We start from the raw sequence: 15,564 nt of genomic DNA on the forward strand, positions 1-15,564 counted from the left end.
ATAGACACTGGTGTGCGTGTTTGGATATATATATATATATCAGGTTTGCTTATAAAAAAAATATTGTTTTCTCATATAGTTACAAATTTTCAGAATTTCACATATTTAATTAAAATTTTAAACTTTGAAAAGGATCTTTCAGATAATTTGTATGTTAGGATCGATAAATTATTTAAAAATTCAAATGAATATATATAAATATAAAAAATATAAAATATAAAGTATGATAAAACATATATTGTTAAAAAAATAAACAAACAATGTCCGATCGGCTCCATATTTTGGGCGGATCCGGCGTAACCCAAAATTAGAAAGAATAATAAAAAAGTATTTAATTAACAAATAAAATATTTTAATCATTTTTTTGACTAGAAGAAAATCTTTTTATCATTCAATTCATGCTGTTTTGGTTCAATTGGCTTCTATACAAAAATCTGAACAATCGTAAATTACTCGATTAATTACCTCAATAAATTATAAAATTCATCTCTTCCCCGCGAAATCGATCGGATTGCCAAGAATGATTTATTCCAGAATCGGTCGTTCCTTGTCGCGCGCCTCTCGTTCCAGAGTAAGCCACTGCCGAGCCTCGGCTTTGCTCGATATTTTTTGGGTGAAGTTTGTAGATGTAGTTTTCATCGGAGTGTTTTTTTATTATTCTGCATATTTTTTGTTTTGTGTTTGCAGAATGCGATTAACGGTGTTGATAAAGGCGGGTCCTTGTTGTTGAACAAGGAAATTCTTGGAGCTCAGCATGTATATCATTCGAATTATATTGCGAATAATCCGTTTCATGGAAAACTAGGGTTTCTCAGGGGTTATTTAGCTACGACAGGAGCCAAAAATGGGTCGATTTCTAGGTCTTATTTTTCCAATTCTAAGCACTTCATTGCAAACGCCCGCACCCGTAGATTTTTCTCCAGTGAAGCGCCAAAGAAGAAAAGTAAGAGCTTTTATTTTTAGTTCTATGTTGAAAATTTGGAATTGTGTGCCAAAGTTCGTGCCTTTTAATTTGTTCGTTGTGTTTTGCCTTGCTAGACTACGAAAATTTTTATCCCAGACAGAAAAAGGAAATTCCGAAGCAAAATGAGCAGAAATCTGGTTCGAAAGGTTTGTTATTCTTTCCTTATTTTTTGCGTAGAAGGCAGTCAGTGGAATCAATGAGATGTTTAAAACTATGTTTGTTGCAAGTTCAGTCCTTCCGGAAATCACGACTCACAGTTAAAATACATAAACCCGAGGCCTAAGCCTCACAATATTTATCTTTTTATAACCGAACCCTGTATTGATTTATTGAACAAATCTTCGTTTGGTGTTTCTTCAAGCAGTAGCATGCATCTAGGCATATCTTACTCAAGGTTTCTTCAGACATGCGATTCAATTGGTGTATTGTTGAGAATTTTGCTACTGTTTCAAATATATTTTCGTCAGTTGGTTCACGATTTTTTTTTTCCTGACGCCACCACAATAACAGTTGAGTGCCTGTCAAAGTGTCTTCTGTATAACAGTATAACTATATGAGTGTCGGAAATTTCCTCAATAAGATTAAGAATTTGAGTTTTGAGATTTTATCTTGGAGCAACATTTGAATATTAGACTTTTAGATGTTCTTAAGTTGCCATATCAAATATCTTTATGTGACCTTGGTTTATTCGATCTCAGAGGAAGGAAACACAGATGGTCATGGCAATTTTCAGGGCACAGGCACTTTCATCAAGAATTTGCTAAACCTTGCCCCACCAATTATGGCGCTTGCACTGATTTTTTCATTATTTCCACACCTGCCTCATGAAGAGAAACAGGTAATGTTTTTTTTAAATTTTTTTTGAAGTAATAATATTTTGCGCAGTCACTAATTTTAATGCCAAAATGAAAAATTGTTGGACTTTATATTTATATTGATGCTCAAATCCTTGCTCTTCTGGACTTTGGCTAGTTAATCTGTGTTGCTTTATCTGTCTTAAAAATGTAGATGTTTAAGTAGTTTATTAAATTTTACAGCGTTACAATTTTTAAAACTCTGTGGATTCATTTACAGTCTCTCTCTTGAATACTGATTCGTTGCTTTCCCGGGAAAAAATTAATCATGCTATTTTTTTTTTATGTATGTCACGCAATGGTTTGATTTTGTACGGTATCGATTGCTCGATTGCAATTCTGAGATTCATGTAACTTCAAATGCCTTTTAAGTTTATATCTATAAGGTTTAGACTTCAAAATTAATCGGGCAAGTTATAATGTTCTTTATGCTTGTTCCTTCTTTTGTTGGGAGAGCACACCAGTTCTATAAGATTGTTAATGTTAATATCAAACCACTTAAAAGGTCAAGAATCAAATATTCTATGCAGCGCAATTCAAATATTCGACCTTCGGAATCAGCAATTGTTGGTAATTACTTGTTTAAATGTCACAATTCAAATTACTTGGTGTGGTGGATGTTCAAATTCATGGAATAAAAGAAGAGAAAAATTAGAAAATAAAAATATATTGGTCTTTATGTTATGGATAGATACATGGTGGCTGGTTTTTAAAAATAGTTTTAAGGAAAAAAAATCGCTACTCTTTAATTTGAGTATTGGAAGAAGCAACTGTATACACATACTATTCCTGACTCCATTTATGAGGAACTTCCAAGAGCTTTAATTTCATGATATATTTGAATACCTCTGATTTCAAGGTCATTTTTCAAAATGTCCTGGCACTGAAATGCTAAGACATCTGTTTTTTAGACTAATGTCTGCCTCGGATAACATTTGATTGCTTATTGACATAACAAAATGGAAATGATTGTTCATGTAGTTGGACCTGGTAAATTTGGGACTAAGGCTTGCAATGATATGATGACGATTGTTGATGTGAATATACTTTTATAATTTTTCTACTTTAGCTTGTTGAAATAAATTTATTGACTCTAACCTTGCAGATTAGTTTTCAAGAGTTCAAAAACAAGCTGCTGGAACCAGGTTTAGTGGACCAAATAGTTGTGTCTAATAAGTCAGTTGCTAAAGTTTATGTAAGAAGCTCACCACGAAATCAAAATAGCAATGATACAACTGAAGAATCTAAATTTGAAGATCCTGTTGGTGGCGCCCTTGCAAGTGAGAAAACAAGCCAATATAAATATTATTTTAATATTGGGAGTGTTGATTCATTTGAAGAAAAGTTGGAGGAAGCCCAGGTAGCATTGGGGATTGACCGACATGATTATGTACCTGTTACTTATGTTTCTGAAATGGTTTGGTTCCAAGAATTAATGAGATTTGCTCCTACGGTTTTGTTATTGGGTTTCCTCTTTTACATGGGTCGGAGAATGCAAGGGGGAATTGGTGTTGGAGGTGCCGGTGGAAAGGGCGCGCGTGGGATTTTCAACATTGGAAAAGCGCACATCACGAAGGTGGACAAAAATGCAAAAAATAAGGTTTGTCATCATATCCTGCCAGCTTGATACAAAATTTTTGAGCCATTTTCCATTTTATGAAAATTAGTCTCTGAGGCTAACGGTCCTTGTCCTCTCTTTCTTCCTTTTGTTTCAGATTTATTTTAAAGATGTTGCCGGCTGTGATGAAGCAAAGCAGGAGATTATGGAGTTTGTTCACTTCCTAAAGAACCCTAAGAAATATGAGGAGCTGGGAGCCAAAATTCCTAAAGGTGCTCTGCTGGTTGGACCTCCGGGGACGGGTAAAACGCTTCTGGCTAAAGCGACTGCTGGTGAATCTGGTGTGCCTTTTTTGTCCATATCTGGTTCTGATTTCATGGAAATGTTTGTTGGTGTTGGGCCGTCAAGAGTTAGAAACTTGTTTCAAGAGGCAAGGCAATGTGCACCTAGTATCATATTCATTGATGAGATCGATGCAATTGGCAGAGCAAGAGGACGTGGGGGTTTTGCTGGTTCTAATGATGAGCGTGAAAGCACCCTCAACCAGTTGCTTGTTGAAATGGATGGATTTGGAACTACTTCTGGTGTGGTTGTTATTGCTGGCACCAACAGACCTGATATTTTAGACAAGGCCTTGTTGAGGCCTGGTCGATTTGATCGTCAAATTAGCATAGATAAACCGGATATCAAAGGCCGTGAACAGATATTTCAGATCTACTTGAAGAAGCTTAAGCTAGATCATGAACCTCCTTATTATTCTCAGAGACTAGCGGCCCTCACTCCTGGATTTGCTGGTGCAGATATTGCAAATGTTTGCAATGAAGCTGCTTTGATAGCTGCCAGATATGAGGAAACTCTGGTGAAAATGGAACATTTTGATGCAGCAATAGACAGAGTCATTGGTGGTCTTGAGAAGAAAAATAAGGTATGTCGTTAAGAATAGGGATCTTCTTGTTTATTTAGGTATAATTGTTCCTAGTTTTTCTACTGCTTGCGGAAGCACTGGTACGAGTCAAATGATTTTATTTTATGGAACTTTATCCTCTGATTTTCGTTTCTTATATATTATCAGTTCAAGTTTTCGCCATAGCTAATTTTAAACAATTGTTTGGAAATTAAGTCTTAATGTTATATTTAACATAAGCAACAAATTAAGGGTTGACTTAGTTGGACGACTTGGAAGGGTGACTTCATATATAGCTGGAGTTAGCATGTTCAAAAGTTGATAACAATACAGCATTCATTTCAAGATCAGTTGAATGACGATATAGATCTCACATTTTCTCCATGTAAAGTTGACAGTTACCCGCATTTAATTGCTTTTGGATTCCTTTCAAAGTTCTAAAATATGTTTGAATTCTGTCCCTTAATTTTCTAGCAATATTTCAATCAAGTCAAACTTTTTGCCTAGGATTTTGGTTATGGGATCTTAAAACATGATGTATTTGACAATTGACATTATATATGTTGTGTTCTTTCTTTACTATGAATGCCACTTTGCTAGCCACATTAAGTGAATTTCTATCCTTTCCTTTTCCCTCTCAAAGGTCTGATACAAGTGGCTGAGTTGCGAGGGACTCGTATTATGAGATCTAGAGGGGCTTATGTCTGTTATCTTTCTCGACTTTCTGCAGTTTGTGATATAGAAATTGGCATCGAGCACGGAAGTGCTTTTTTGAAGTCACTCTGTTTTTCTCTTTGATGGAACTTGGATTAAGTTACTGGAGAAGTAGTTTTCATATATCTCATTATCATTTAAAAACAGTCTTTCATATGTGGTGCAATGTACTCAAAGCAGTTGAGTCGAATCCAATTGAAACATTAATGCATTTAAAATATATATTCTTTAGATCCACTGGTGCACAATGTTTTTATGATTTCATAGTAAAATAATGTGTTTTCTGCAGGCTTTGTGATCCCTTTCTTTTCAGTTAAGCACTACATTTTTTTGGCTTTTTCCTCGACAGGTTATAAGTAAACTTGAAAGGCGAACTGTAGCCTACCATGAATCAGGTCATGCTGTAGTCGGTTGGTTTCTGGAACATGCAGAGCCCTTGTTGAAGGTGACTATTGTTCCTCGTGGTACAGCAGCACTTGGATTCGCTCAATATGTTCCCAATGAGAACCTTCTCATGACTAAAGAACAGCTTTTTGATATGACCTGCATGACCCTTGGCGGGCGTGCTGCAGAACAGGTTGCTAAGTAGTTTAATTGGCTTGGAAATGGTTTTTGAAATTCTTAATTTTGAATAGAACTTTTTGTCCTTGAAACGAACTCCATCTTCTCTATGCTTAAAATATTTCCAACTTTTATCCCCTTTTTTGGTTCAGGTATTACTGGGAAAAATATCAACGGGAGCTCAGAATGATTTGGAGAAAGTGACGAAAATGACTTATGCCCAGGTTGCGGTCTACGGTTTTAGTGAGAAAGTAGGCCTTCTCTCGTTTCCACAGAGGGATGATGGATTTGAGATGAGCAAACCCTACAGCAGCAAGACTGCAGCTATTATTGATACCGAAGTGCGAGACTGGGTTTCAAAGGCATACACTCGTACAGTGCAACTCGTCGAGGAACACAAAGAACGAGTAGCTCAGATTGCTGAGTTGTTGCTGGAAAAAGAAACTCTTCATCAAGAGGACTTGCTCCGGGTACTTGGCGAGCGTCCTTTCAAATCAAGTGAGATGACAAATTACGACAGATATAAGCAAGGATTTCAGCAAGAAGAGCAAGAGGTTGGGAAAACTGTTGAGGATGGGACGACAGAAGACGATGGGTCTTCACCTCTTATTCCAGAGGTTGTTCCCACATAAGTTTCCGTGGATCTTTGCTGACTTCTGATGTTTGTTTCGACATATCCAGAGTGCAAAATTCTACCTTCATCAATGATGCCTCGGGTTGCTCTTATGCTAACTGGAAAAACGTATCCATACATGCCATAAAACTGTATTATTACTAAAAACCATTCTGCATTTGATCATCGCTTCGTTTAAGTCCGGTGGAGCGACTCTGGATTTTAGAGAAGACAACGGAGTTGAAGATGTAATTTGTTTGTAAATGTAACTTAGTGACAATTAAATCTTGGCAGCAGAAGGGGTTTCATTGTTCTTTCTCCCATCATCGTCTCAAATGGCTTGTTCATTCAAGATTTCGCATCTCTAATTATCTTGCATTTATTGCCGAAATAACTATCGGCCTGTCCGTTTTATGGAATGACTGGCTTGCAAATCATGTTTTATCTTGCTACTGTAAATACGGAGTCGCCAGGCAATTGTAATTTTCTTTGAAAAAAAAATAGGAATATTATAACTTGAGAATCTATATATATATATGGCAAGAGTACTCGTTATGATCTCCATTAAAGTTTAAGTTTCTTTGAATCCTAAGGTTTTATTTGAACATTCACTTTAAAAACGTTTTTAATATTTTTCAAATATGTGTTTGGATATAATTTTTATAAATTTTTTTTGATTTTTTTTAAATTTTTTTTCTCTAAGTATAAATTTTAAAGAACACTTGAGAGTAATAAATGTTTTTAAAATATAATTATAGAAGACAAAAATGAATAACATTATTTTTAAAAAGTTAAAATATTTTTATAGAATAATTATCCAAACACATATTTTAAAACAACTTTTAAACATTTTATAAAAATTTTTCATAAAAACATTTTATAAATACATGTTCAAACGAAACCTAAATATCTATTAAATGATTACATTTACTGCTATGCAGTATGCTCCGTTTCTTTACCCCACCCTACGGAGGCGAAAAATTATTTACTTAGTCGAGAGGAAATTAACATATGCTTGCCCATGAAATCATCGAGTTTTTCTTTGTCTAAAGAAAATCGTTGAGATTTTTTAATTTACTATCTAATCATATTATAACCGAAGACTAAACAGATGCATCAAATTTATATTGATAGATCGATATATAACTTGTAACTCATCATATATTAGTTACGTTCGAATATGACCTCTAATTCAAGACCTAGTAAAAATAACACAATAGAAAATCAATTTGCATTTTTTCTTGAAATTATCGAACAATAATGTTCGCAATAAAATATTGATCGATGCCCGAAAAAATTCCACGATTCATAATTTTTTTATGAAGGGCAATATATAGCTATTGGTCAAAAGGAGTTGGCGTGAACTAAAATTAAATGAAATTGAGAAAAAATTTTATTAATTAATTCATTATCGTCGGTCTCGTGTCGTAAGTCTAGAACCTCTAATTATTTCAAAATTAATTCCTAACAAACTACGTTCAAGGTCAAATAAACACTACCATACGTGCATACCATTTTTCTTCGTAATTTTATTTTATTAAAATTAGATCGATAGTATTTTTATAAAATAGAGTTCAAATAATATTACAATATATAGAATTAATGATATCGGTAGTTTTTTTATATATAAATAAAATAAAAGTAACATGATTAGGATTTAAATTACATATATTTGATTGAATATGTTCGTATTAAGTATAACATTATACTCTACTCTGTTCATATCTGATATCTCGGGAAGCCAGGGGTATCAAGGTTATGCAAAGCCATAGGTATCAGGACTTGTCCTCATGCCAAAGAGGGACCAGGAACCTCAGGATCCCGGGAAGACTAAGTTTTCATGGCCCAGTGCACGCCTATGTTACAGGGGCACAATCCCCACGTTGCCATAATCACGGTCCTCTAGGCGTGATCGTGCAGAACAGGTAGACGTGGGCAGGCCCCGTACCCACGATTCACAACGTGACCATTACCCTGAAAATGCGGAGCGATACTCTCACTCCAAGGTCTATAAATATCTTGAAACGGGTATCAGTAAAGATATGTTAACCCAAAATAGGAGAATCACTATACTCATTTTTCATTAAAAAGCCCACTCTATCTCTAAGTCTGACTTAAGCATCGGAGTGGCCCCGCCAAAAAACCTTCCGGCGCCCCACTAACGTGCTCTTATTTCCTTTCCTCGTGTGCAGATTACCTCGATCGGGGAAGGACAAGCTACATACCATCTTTACCAGCCCGACCATCTTGTCAGGCCCACCTCACTACCCTGATAACTTGGACATCCAGTTTATCCAAACATCATCAATATAATATAGAAATGAAATCTGGACACCAGATATCACATTTTTATACTATCCATTGTATATTTTACTAGACTCGTATTTTCTAACTTATCCAAACGATCATGTTATATTAAAACGTTCAATTCCCATCAATATGTCAAATATTATTTTGATTTACATTTTCATAATTTGTCTAGATATATTTATCAATAAAAAAAAAATACATTATATAAACTTAAACAGACTAGTTCATGAAGGTAGACGTGCAAAAACAAGGCACACGCTCATGTAATATATTAGATTAAAATTTGTTTTTTAGATAAATAAAAATTAAAACACGAATGCCCGATAGTAATTATGATGTAATTTTTGATATACTAATAAAATATCAAATTAGAAAAATACTTAATTTTCATATAATAAATATTATCACACAAACATATTTCAATAAAAATATTGTATCTTCTCATTTTCCCAAAAGAAAAAAAAAATTGCATCTTCTCTATAACAATCATTTCCCATGTTTTTAAAAATCTTTGTTTATATAATTATTATATCAACGATAACATACTAAACTATTATAAAATCGTTTCTAAAAGAATAATGATTTGGAGAGTCTCCAAATATGAATATTTATCCGTTTCTCGTCGCTTTCGTTTTTCCCACCTTTCCTAAAACAGTCTCATTTCCCTCTATTTAAACTTCCTTCTTTGCCTGCTTCCTTTCGCCATCACCCCAACCAATTTCAGAAGAATTTACGGCATGTTCATTTCACGTTTTGGAACATAATCTGGTACCTTTTTTTTCTGGGTTCTCATCCCATTTCAGTATATTTTTTCTACAGAGTTACGTTTTTGTAAATGCACACGGAACATCAACGTTTCGATTATTTAGGTGTTATGATTTATCTTCTTGTTGGGTTTTGGATGTAAAATTACCCACATTGATGTGTTTATGCATTTTGGAAATTCCTGGGTTTAGTTTGAAGCATGTGGTGCAGATTTATTAGATTCACTTCTGAATGAAGAACCCTCTTTTACGTGATCGTTCTTCCTTTTTCGATGCGATTTGTGGGGGTTTTTTTTTTTTTTTTTGGGCACTTGGTTTGGGGTGATAATATATTTATTTTGTGAAATCGAAGTTTTTTGTTTTTTCTGAATATTTGTTTTCATTTGTTTTTTTTTAATTTTAAAAAAACACTCTTGCTTTCTTGCTCTTGAGTTCAAGAGAAAAGTACCTTAAAAAAATAGTTAGATCATATTGATCTTTCCTGGTTATTATTGACAGATGCTTATGGCTTGTTATTGTCTCATTTTTATGAAATATATATAATTTGGTAGGAACGGAATCCAGACTTTGGTTTTTAGTGGTCGAAAACCATATGATGTATGTATTTTGCGAATCCATTTTTTTTTTAAACTCACTTTTAAAAGAAAAGTCCCTTAAAAAATTATTAGAATATATTGATCTTTTCTGGTTGTTGTTAGACAGATGCTAATGGCTTGCCATTGTTTCATTTATATGCAACCCAGACTATGGTTTTTAGTGATAGAAAACCATATCATGTATGAAATAATTTGAAATTCAAAACTCGGGGGATAAAATTTAATGATTTTTTTAGATAAATTACGCATGAAAAACATTTTGGTGTTATTTTTACGAGACAGTAAACGAATGGGCGGTTAATGCTGTTGTTTTATTTTTTGTTTATATTTCGTGATTTACCTACGATTTCTTTATTTTTAGTTTTCAGTTTTCAGTTCCATTAAATTAAATTGAAATGGAGAATCAAGATTGCTACCATAAAGCTACAGAGTCAAAATATGAATGCGTTCTATTTGGTGAGTTTTTCTGGGGGTGAAACATGAAATGGTTCATATTTCTTTTGCAGAAATGGGGGAATAAATATTCAAGGGTTATATTAGAATTTCAATTTTTCTTGTGACATTTGCAGATGTTGATGATACTCTTTATCCCCTGAGTTCTGGTATATCTGTTGAATGCACCAAGAACATCATAGGTAATGTGTTGATAATGTTTTTTTATATAATTTGTGTACGTGGTGCGATTTCATTTTATTATTTGTTCATTGACTTCTCATTTGATGTTTTGATTCAGAGTACATGATCAATAAGCTTCAGATAGAGGAGCATAAAGCTCCAGAAATGTGTGCTGTATTGTACAAGGATTATGGAACAACTATGGCCGGTCTTAGGGTATGTATTCTTGAAATTTTTCAATAAATGCCACATTTGACTATGGAGGGGATTGAAGAGAAGCGATTTACTATGGAATCAGAACTAATAAGTTATAACTTGATAAGTTAAAAGTCGTTTATTTCTTTCAGGCTGTTGGATATGATTTTGATTATGATGATTATCACAGGTACTTGACACTGCTCCTTTTAAATCTTCCTTCGTTTTGTTGATAGCTTCTTTTTTGTTAAGAAATGTACAGAAGAAGTGTTTGTCACCGCACTCTCCTTTATAGCAAAATCATTATCAAAGTTTAACGTTTTCAATGGATATCTTGCTAAAAAAATAAAATCAGAAACTGAAATGATATGCCACGTTTCTTTACTATATTCTTACAAGCATTTCCATTTCATTTCCTTTGAGATGAAACAAGTGTGTAAACGTATTCCTCGCTGTTTTTCATAACGGAATCAAAGAAATTGTACTTGTCAAACTTTGTCTGTGTGGAAAATTGTTTAAGACACCGTATTCTTATGTTCAGCTTTGTGCATGGGAGATTACCTTATGAATGGCTAAAGCCTGATCACACATTAAGGAGTCTTCTGCATAGCTTACCGATAAGAAAAGTTGTAAGTTCCTTTCTTTTAAATGTAGAAGTGAATACATTCAATTTAAGTGTCTGGCATTTGACAATTTCACTTCATACAGATATTTTCAAACGGAAATGACGCTCATGTTGCTCAAATTCTTAGCCGGCTAGGAATAGAGGATTGCTTTGATGATATTATATGTTTTGAGATCTTGAATCCTACTCACAAGGATGTAGTAGCTGACGATGATTTTGATGGTGAGTTGAAAAGATTGAAGAACATTTTGCAGTTTGTATGGTTTTGTGCTTATATTTGACTGCTTGATTCTCTCTTTGTTCTAGGACTTCCAAAGTCCCCAATTGTGTGCAAGCCATTTGAAAATGCCTTTGAACAAGCTTTTAAGGTTGCAGATATTAATCCTCACAAAACGGTAGGAGATAAAGCATGCTATATTCCTAGTTTTTTCGTGGCATCTCATGCTGACTGATACATCCCATTTCCATACTTTTACAATATAGCTTTAACAACATTTAGATCCTTCATAGGAAATACATCGTAAAACCTCTACTCAAAACTTGCTTTTAGACTACTAACATGGGTTTAATTTGTTTTTCCAGTTGTTCTTTGATGACTCGATTCGAAATCTACAAACAGCAAATGCCCTTGGCCTTCAAACCGTTCTGGTGAGTAGAATAATGTGAAACATCTTTCTTGCGTTTTTAATCCACCACTTACTCCCCAGGATAAAAACCAGACAAACAAATAAGTATCAAACGTGTACATTTTTGCTGAGTACTTGTATTTTCTTGAACAAAGGTTGGCAAATCTCTTAGGACAAAAGGTGTAGATTATGCATTGAAGAGCATTCACAATATGAAGGAGGCCTTGCCAGAGCTGTGGGAAGCCGGAGAAAAGATAGATACTCTCCATTCGGAAAAGGCTTCTCTAGAGACTTGTGTGAGGGCTTGAACTCGGGGCAACTATTACTAGATCAAGAACATATAAATTTAAATTACTAGGAGGCTTTCTCTGCTACCATATTTAACATTTGATCTGCCAGGAATGTCAAGATGTTCATGGTTTAGACCCGGATATCGATAGGATTTTCTGAAAAATTTAAATTACATATTTGCCCATGCATTTACAATTTACAACGCTTAGACGTTTTGATGGTGATGTGATTGCTAAATACATTAGTTAGTTTTGTCTATGTTTTTACTAATTTTACTAGTATGTAGCTGAGTTATACTGTATTGACTCTCATCATTTGGTGTGGATATACCGAGCGCATTTGTATCTGCTTTGATGAGTCATGCATTTTATTTACTGATTAAAAGAAAAGAACATGTAAAGTTCCACATCTTCTTTTCGTTCGTTTCTTTTTCTTCCTTGTATTTGAAAATACAACCCTTGTATTCGACAATAAATTCAACGACACCATTAAGGTATCTCATCAAAACAACTCAGCTGATGGTAGAAAATACTTACGGAAGTAACAAATGAAGCAGGTGTGGCAGGAAGCTGTCAACCATAAAATAGACTAAAAGTTTCATACATAGACAAGCAACATCCACAACTAAGGCAGGAGATCTACAAACATGCTCCGCACATTATGACCTGCGGAAATTTTATCTTAACATAGCTTGTACCATTGTTAGATCACTTGCTGGTAGGCTTCCAATACGAAAGGCCGTGAATGACACGACCTTTCCATCCTTGCAGCATCCACATCCCATCTTCATCCACTGAGAAGTCCTTGTGATATTCCTTCTTCACCTTGTTCTTCACATGTTTCACGATTTCTGGATCGAGTGGGAGCTGCCTGAAACCCGCTCTTACATTCCTAGACTGCCACTGTTTATACGTCTCCGGCCTCTCGACCCTCTCACTGCCTTCACAAGCTACGATATTCATAACTTCCTTCCCGAAGATATGTTCCTCGAAAAGAAGCCTTTCAGGGTCCTCCTGAGCTATGGAAGCCTCAAACATATCAAACATGGAGGAGAAGTGGAAGAGTGTTTCTCTAAACCGAGTGATAAAGAAAGGGGTGTTGTAAGTCCCATTGACCACTCCATGAATGAACAGATCGGGATTGATCTTCTTGATCAAATCTAAAACCGCATCTCTCGGGTTGTTCACGGTTACAGTCTCATCTGGCACATTTTGAAGCCGGTGCAAAGAATTGACCACGAGTAGCTCGTTTTTGTCAATCTTGAGATCTTCAAGTTTGATAGTTTCCCACCTTTGAGCTATGTCCGTGAACTCGAATGGGACATTGAACCTCTCACAGTATTTTGCAAGTCGGTGGCCAGTGTCCTTAACCCTCTCTGCTGGCCGAAAACCTGCCTGTGGAAAATCTATACCGGTTATTCGAAGCTTTGGAGGTCCTTCCTGGCGATCAGAAAGAGCCTGGATCAGGCAGGGCCACTGGAAGCCATACAGAATTCCAAAGTCAATAATGTGAATTCTGTCAACTCCGGCTGCTAGTTTCTTGATCGTCCTGTTTGCAAACACATTCGACATCTTCCTGTATGGACATGCTGAGATAAAAGTCTTGTAAGCTTTCAAAATCATAGCAGCTGATATCCTCTTGGAAGAAATCGCTGCGTATAATTCTGTCCCGGTCCCATCCAAACGAGCCTCGAGGGCATTGGCAAAATAGTAAGCCAGCCTTTCGGAGCCATCACCACGAGGAGATGAGTGCTGCCTTATGCGGATTAAGAGATCATTGAAGGTCCTTCTGTCAAAACTTGCAACAGCTTGTGCACATTGTATTAATAGGCCTCTCAAATCCACCACTTCTTTCTCCCCGCCTCGCTTCTTGCCACCTTTGGAATTTCCTTTGCTTGAATCTTTCGATTTATCTGTTTTCCGGGATTTCTTTGTGGGTTCACTTTTCTTGACTTCAACATGGTAAGGCATCAGGGGATCTTTTGTATTCGAACAAAGCAACACATTATCATACATCTCCAGTGGCTCCACTTCACCTAGATCATCAGCAACTTGTTTGCGACTCCGGTGCTCTTCCGGGAAATCACCATCCCCTCTACCACGATTCTTCTTCTCATTTGAGCTATCCGGAGAACGGTCAAGTTCATCTCTCCCCACAACTTCCTCGTTTATATGCTTAATTTCTAAGGAATGGCTAACAAAGTTATCACTAAGCTTGAGTTCTGGGCTCTCACTCAATGAATTGGAAACCGAAAACTGACTCAAAGGAGGGCCATCCAGAGTAAAAACACCATGACCAAAGATCCTCTCCGATGAATCAAAAAACGACTGTGAATCTAACTGCCGAGCCAACGAAGAAGAATTCAGACCTTCAGACAAAGGGGTAGTAATGAAGGACTCAAACTCCCATTGATTTTGATTATTCCAATTGGACTCAATAAAACTGGTGGCATCAGAAGAGCTTGCACTAACACTATTACAGGTACTTTTCGTGAAATTATCACTGGGGCTTCCGGGATTTTCACCAAAATCATTATTAAGAACAGCATACAAGGATTTTTCAGTGGCTTGAAGAGCCAAACAATCATGAAGCATACAAGGCTTATTTTCCAAGTCTGTTTCTTCCATAAGCATATGGTTTATGAACTTAAGCATTGGATCAGAATGGTCATATTCTGCAGAACATTCCCCCTCCGATGAAGATTCATCAGCAGGGGACGACCCTTTGGTTTCAACTGGTAATACATCAGAATCATGGTTGAAGTTGTATTCATTCACTCCATTTTCTTGGGAAAAATTCAATTTTGCAAGGTGATTAAACTGAAAATCTTCCGTAGCAACCGAGTATTGATGGACTACAGTATTCATTCCAAACTCAAACTCAAATCTACTTTTATCCCAGCTAGTTCAACAGAAAAATCTTGAAATTTGATACTCTGAAAAAAAAAAAAAAAAAAAAGAGAAAAGCTACCCTATCCAAACAAAAAAAAAACAGTACAAGAAAGTGAAAAAAAGGCCCGGAAGACAAAATGACTCCAAAAAGATTTGGTGTGTACCTTGGAGGAGAGTTACCAAAGATTGAATCTGGACAGGTTTCCAGCCACAGAAAAAAAGATAGAGACCAGAAAAGTTTGACTTAAACTTCACGAAAGAAAAAAGGGATCAGGTTTTTATAGGATGAAAATGGGTAAGGAAACAAAGCAAATTCGAGGAAATTCATGATGCTTGGAGCCGGGGCCAAAAGTAGTGGAGCCGGTAAGCAATTAAAGTAGTCACCCACCCTTGACTTTTTGGTCCCTGTGTAATAATTTATAAGATTCGAATATAATTTGTAAGATTCATACATGAATCTGTCTCCAAAGTGTTGTTGTCGTC

The 15,564-nt window shown here is 35.6% G+C and overlaps 3 protein-coding genes across 3 annotated transcripts; 2 read left to right on the forward strand and 1 right to left on the reverse strand.

Annotated features, from left to right (window-relative positions):
* The first annotated feature begins 384 nt into the window (after positions 1–384).
* On the forward strand, positions 385–6,610 carry LOC140879668 (ATP-dependent zinc metalloprotease FTSH 3, mitochondrial-like). Its single transcript, XM_073283490.1, has 8 exons — positions 385–571; positions 688–943; positions 1,039–1,110; positions 1,663–1,802; positions 2,924–3,418; positions 3,534–4,301; positions 5,344–5,571; positions 5,708–6,610. Exons 1-8 carry the CDS (start codon positions 521–523, stop codon positions 6,185–6,187), a joined length of 2,490 nt encoding a protein of 829 aa, XP_073139591.1. The 5' UTR covers positions 385–520; the 3' UTR covers positions 6,188–6,610.
* A 2,959-nt stretch (positions 6,611–9,569) lies between these two features.
* LOC140878781 (uncharacterized protein C24B11.05-like) lies at positions 9,570–12,598 on the forward strand. Its single transcript, XM_073282400.1, has 9 exons — positions 9,570–10,294; positions 10,408–10,473; positions 10,572–10,669; positions 10,801–10,838; positions 11,190–11,277; positions 11,357–11,495; positions 11,580–11,668; positions 11,856–11,921; positions 12,055–12,598. The coding sequence occupies exons 1-9, from the start codon at positions 10,234–10,236 to the stop codon at positions 12,205–12,207; spliced, it is 798 nt and encodes a 265-aa protein (XP_073138501.1). The 5' UTR covers positions 9,570–10,233; the 3' UTR covers positions 12,208–12,598.
* A 151-nt stretch (positions 12,599–12,749) lies between these two features.
* On the reverse strand, positions 12,750–15,336 carry LOC140878780 (scarecrow-like protein 33). Its single transcript, XM_073282399.1, has one exon. It carries the CDS (start codon positions 15,055–15,057, stop codon positions 12,898–12,900), a length of 2,160 nt encoding a protein of 719 aa, XP_073138500.1. The 5' UTR covers positions 15,058–15,336; the 3' UTR covers positions 12,750–12,897.
* Positions 15,337–15,564: the final 228 nt, after the last annotated feature.

The sequence above is a fragment of the Henckelia pumila genome, chromosome 2, assembly GCF_033568475.1.
Source record: "Henckelia pumila isolate YLH828 chromosome 2, ASM3356847v2, whole genome shotgun sequence".
Taxonomy (NCBI): Eukaryota; Viridiplantae; Streptophyta; class Magnoliopsida; order Lamiales; family Gesneriaceae; genus Henckelia; species Henckelia pumila.

Excerpts from the sequence above, each read along its gene's own strand:
- LOC140879668 (XM_073283490.1), top strand. The coding sequence starts at position 521 with ATGATTTATTCCAGAATCGGTCGTTCCTTGTCGCGCGCCTCTCGTTCC. Across the intron at positions 3,419-3,533 it reads ACAAAAATGCAAAAAATAAG|ATTTATTTTAAAGATGTTGC; the intron begins GTTTGTCATCAT and ends CTTTTGTTTCAG. Across the intron at positions 4,302-5,343 it reads GTCTTGAGAAGAAAAATAAG|GTTATAAGTAAACTTGAAAG; the intron begins GTATGTCGTTAA and ends TTTCCTCGACAG.
- LOC140878781 (XM_073282400.1), top strand. The coding sequence starts at position 10,234 with ATGGAGAATCAAGATTGCTACCATAAAGCTACAGAGTCAAAATATGAA. Across the intron at positions 10,670-10,800 it reads CAACTATGGCCGGTCTTAGG|GCTGTTGGATATGATTTTGA; the intron begins GTATGTATTCTT and ends TATTTCTTTCAG. Across the intron at positions 11,669-11,855 it reads ATATTAATCCTCACAAAACG|TTGTTCTTTGATGACTCGAT; the intron begins GTAGGAGATAAA and ends TTGTTTTTCCAG.
- LOC140878780 (XM_073282399.1), bottom strand. The coding sequence starts at position 15,057 with ATGAATACTGTAGTCCATCAATACTCGGTTGCTACGGAAGATTTTCAG.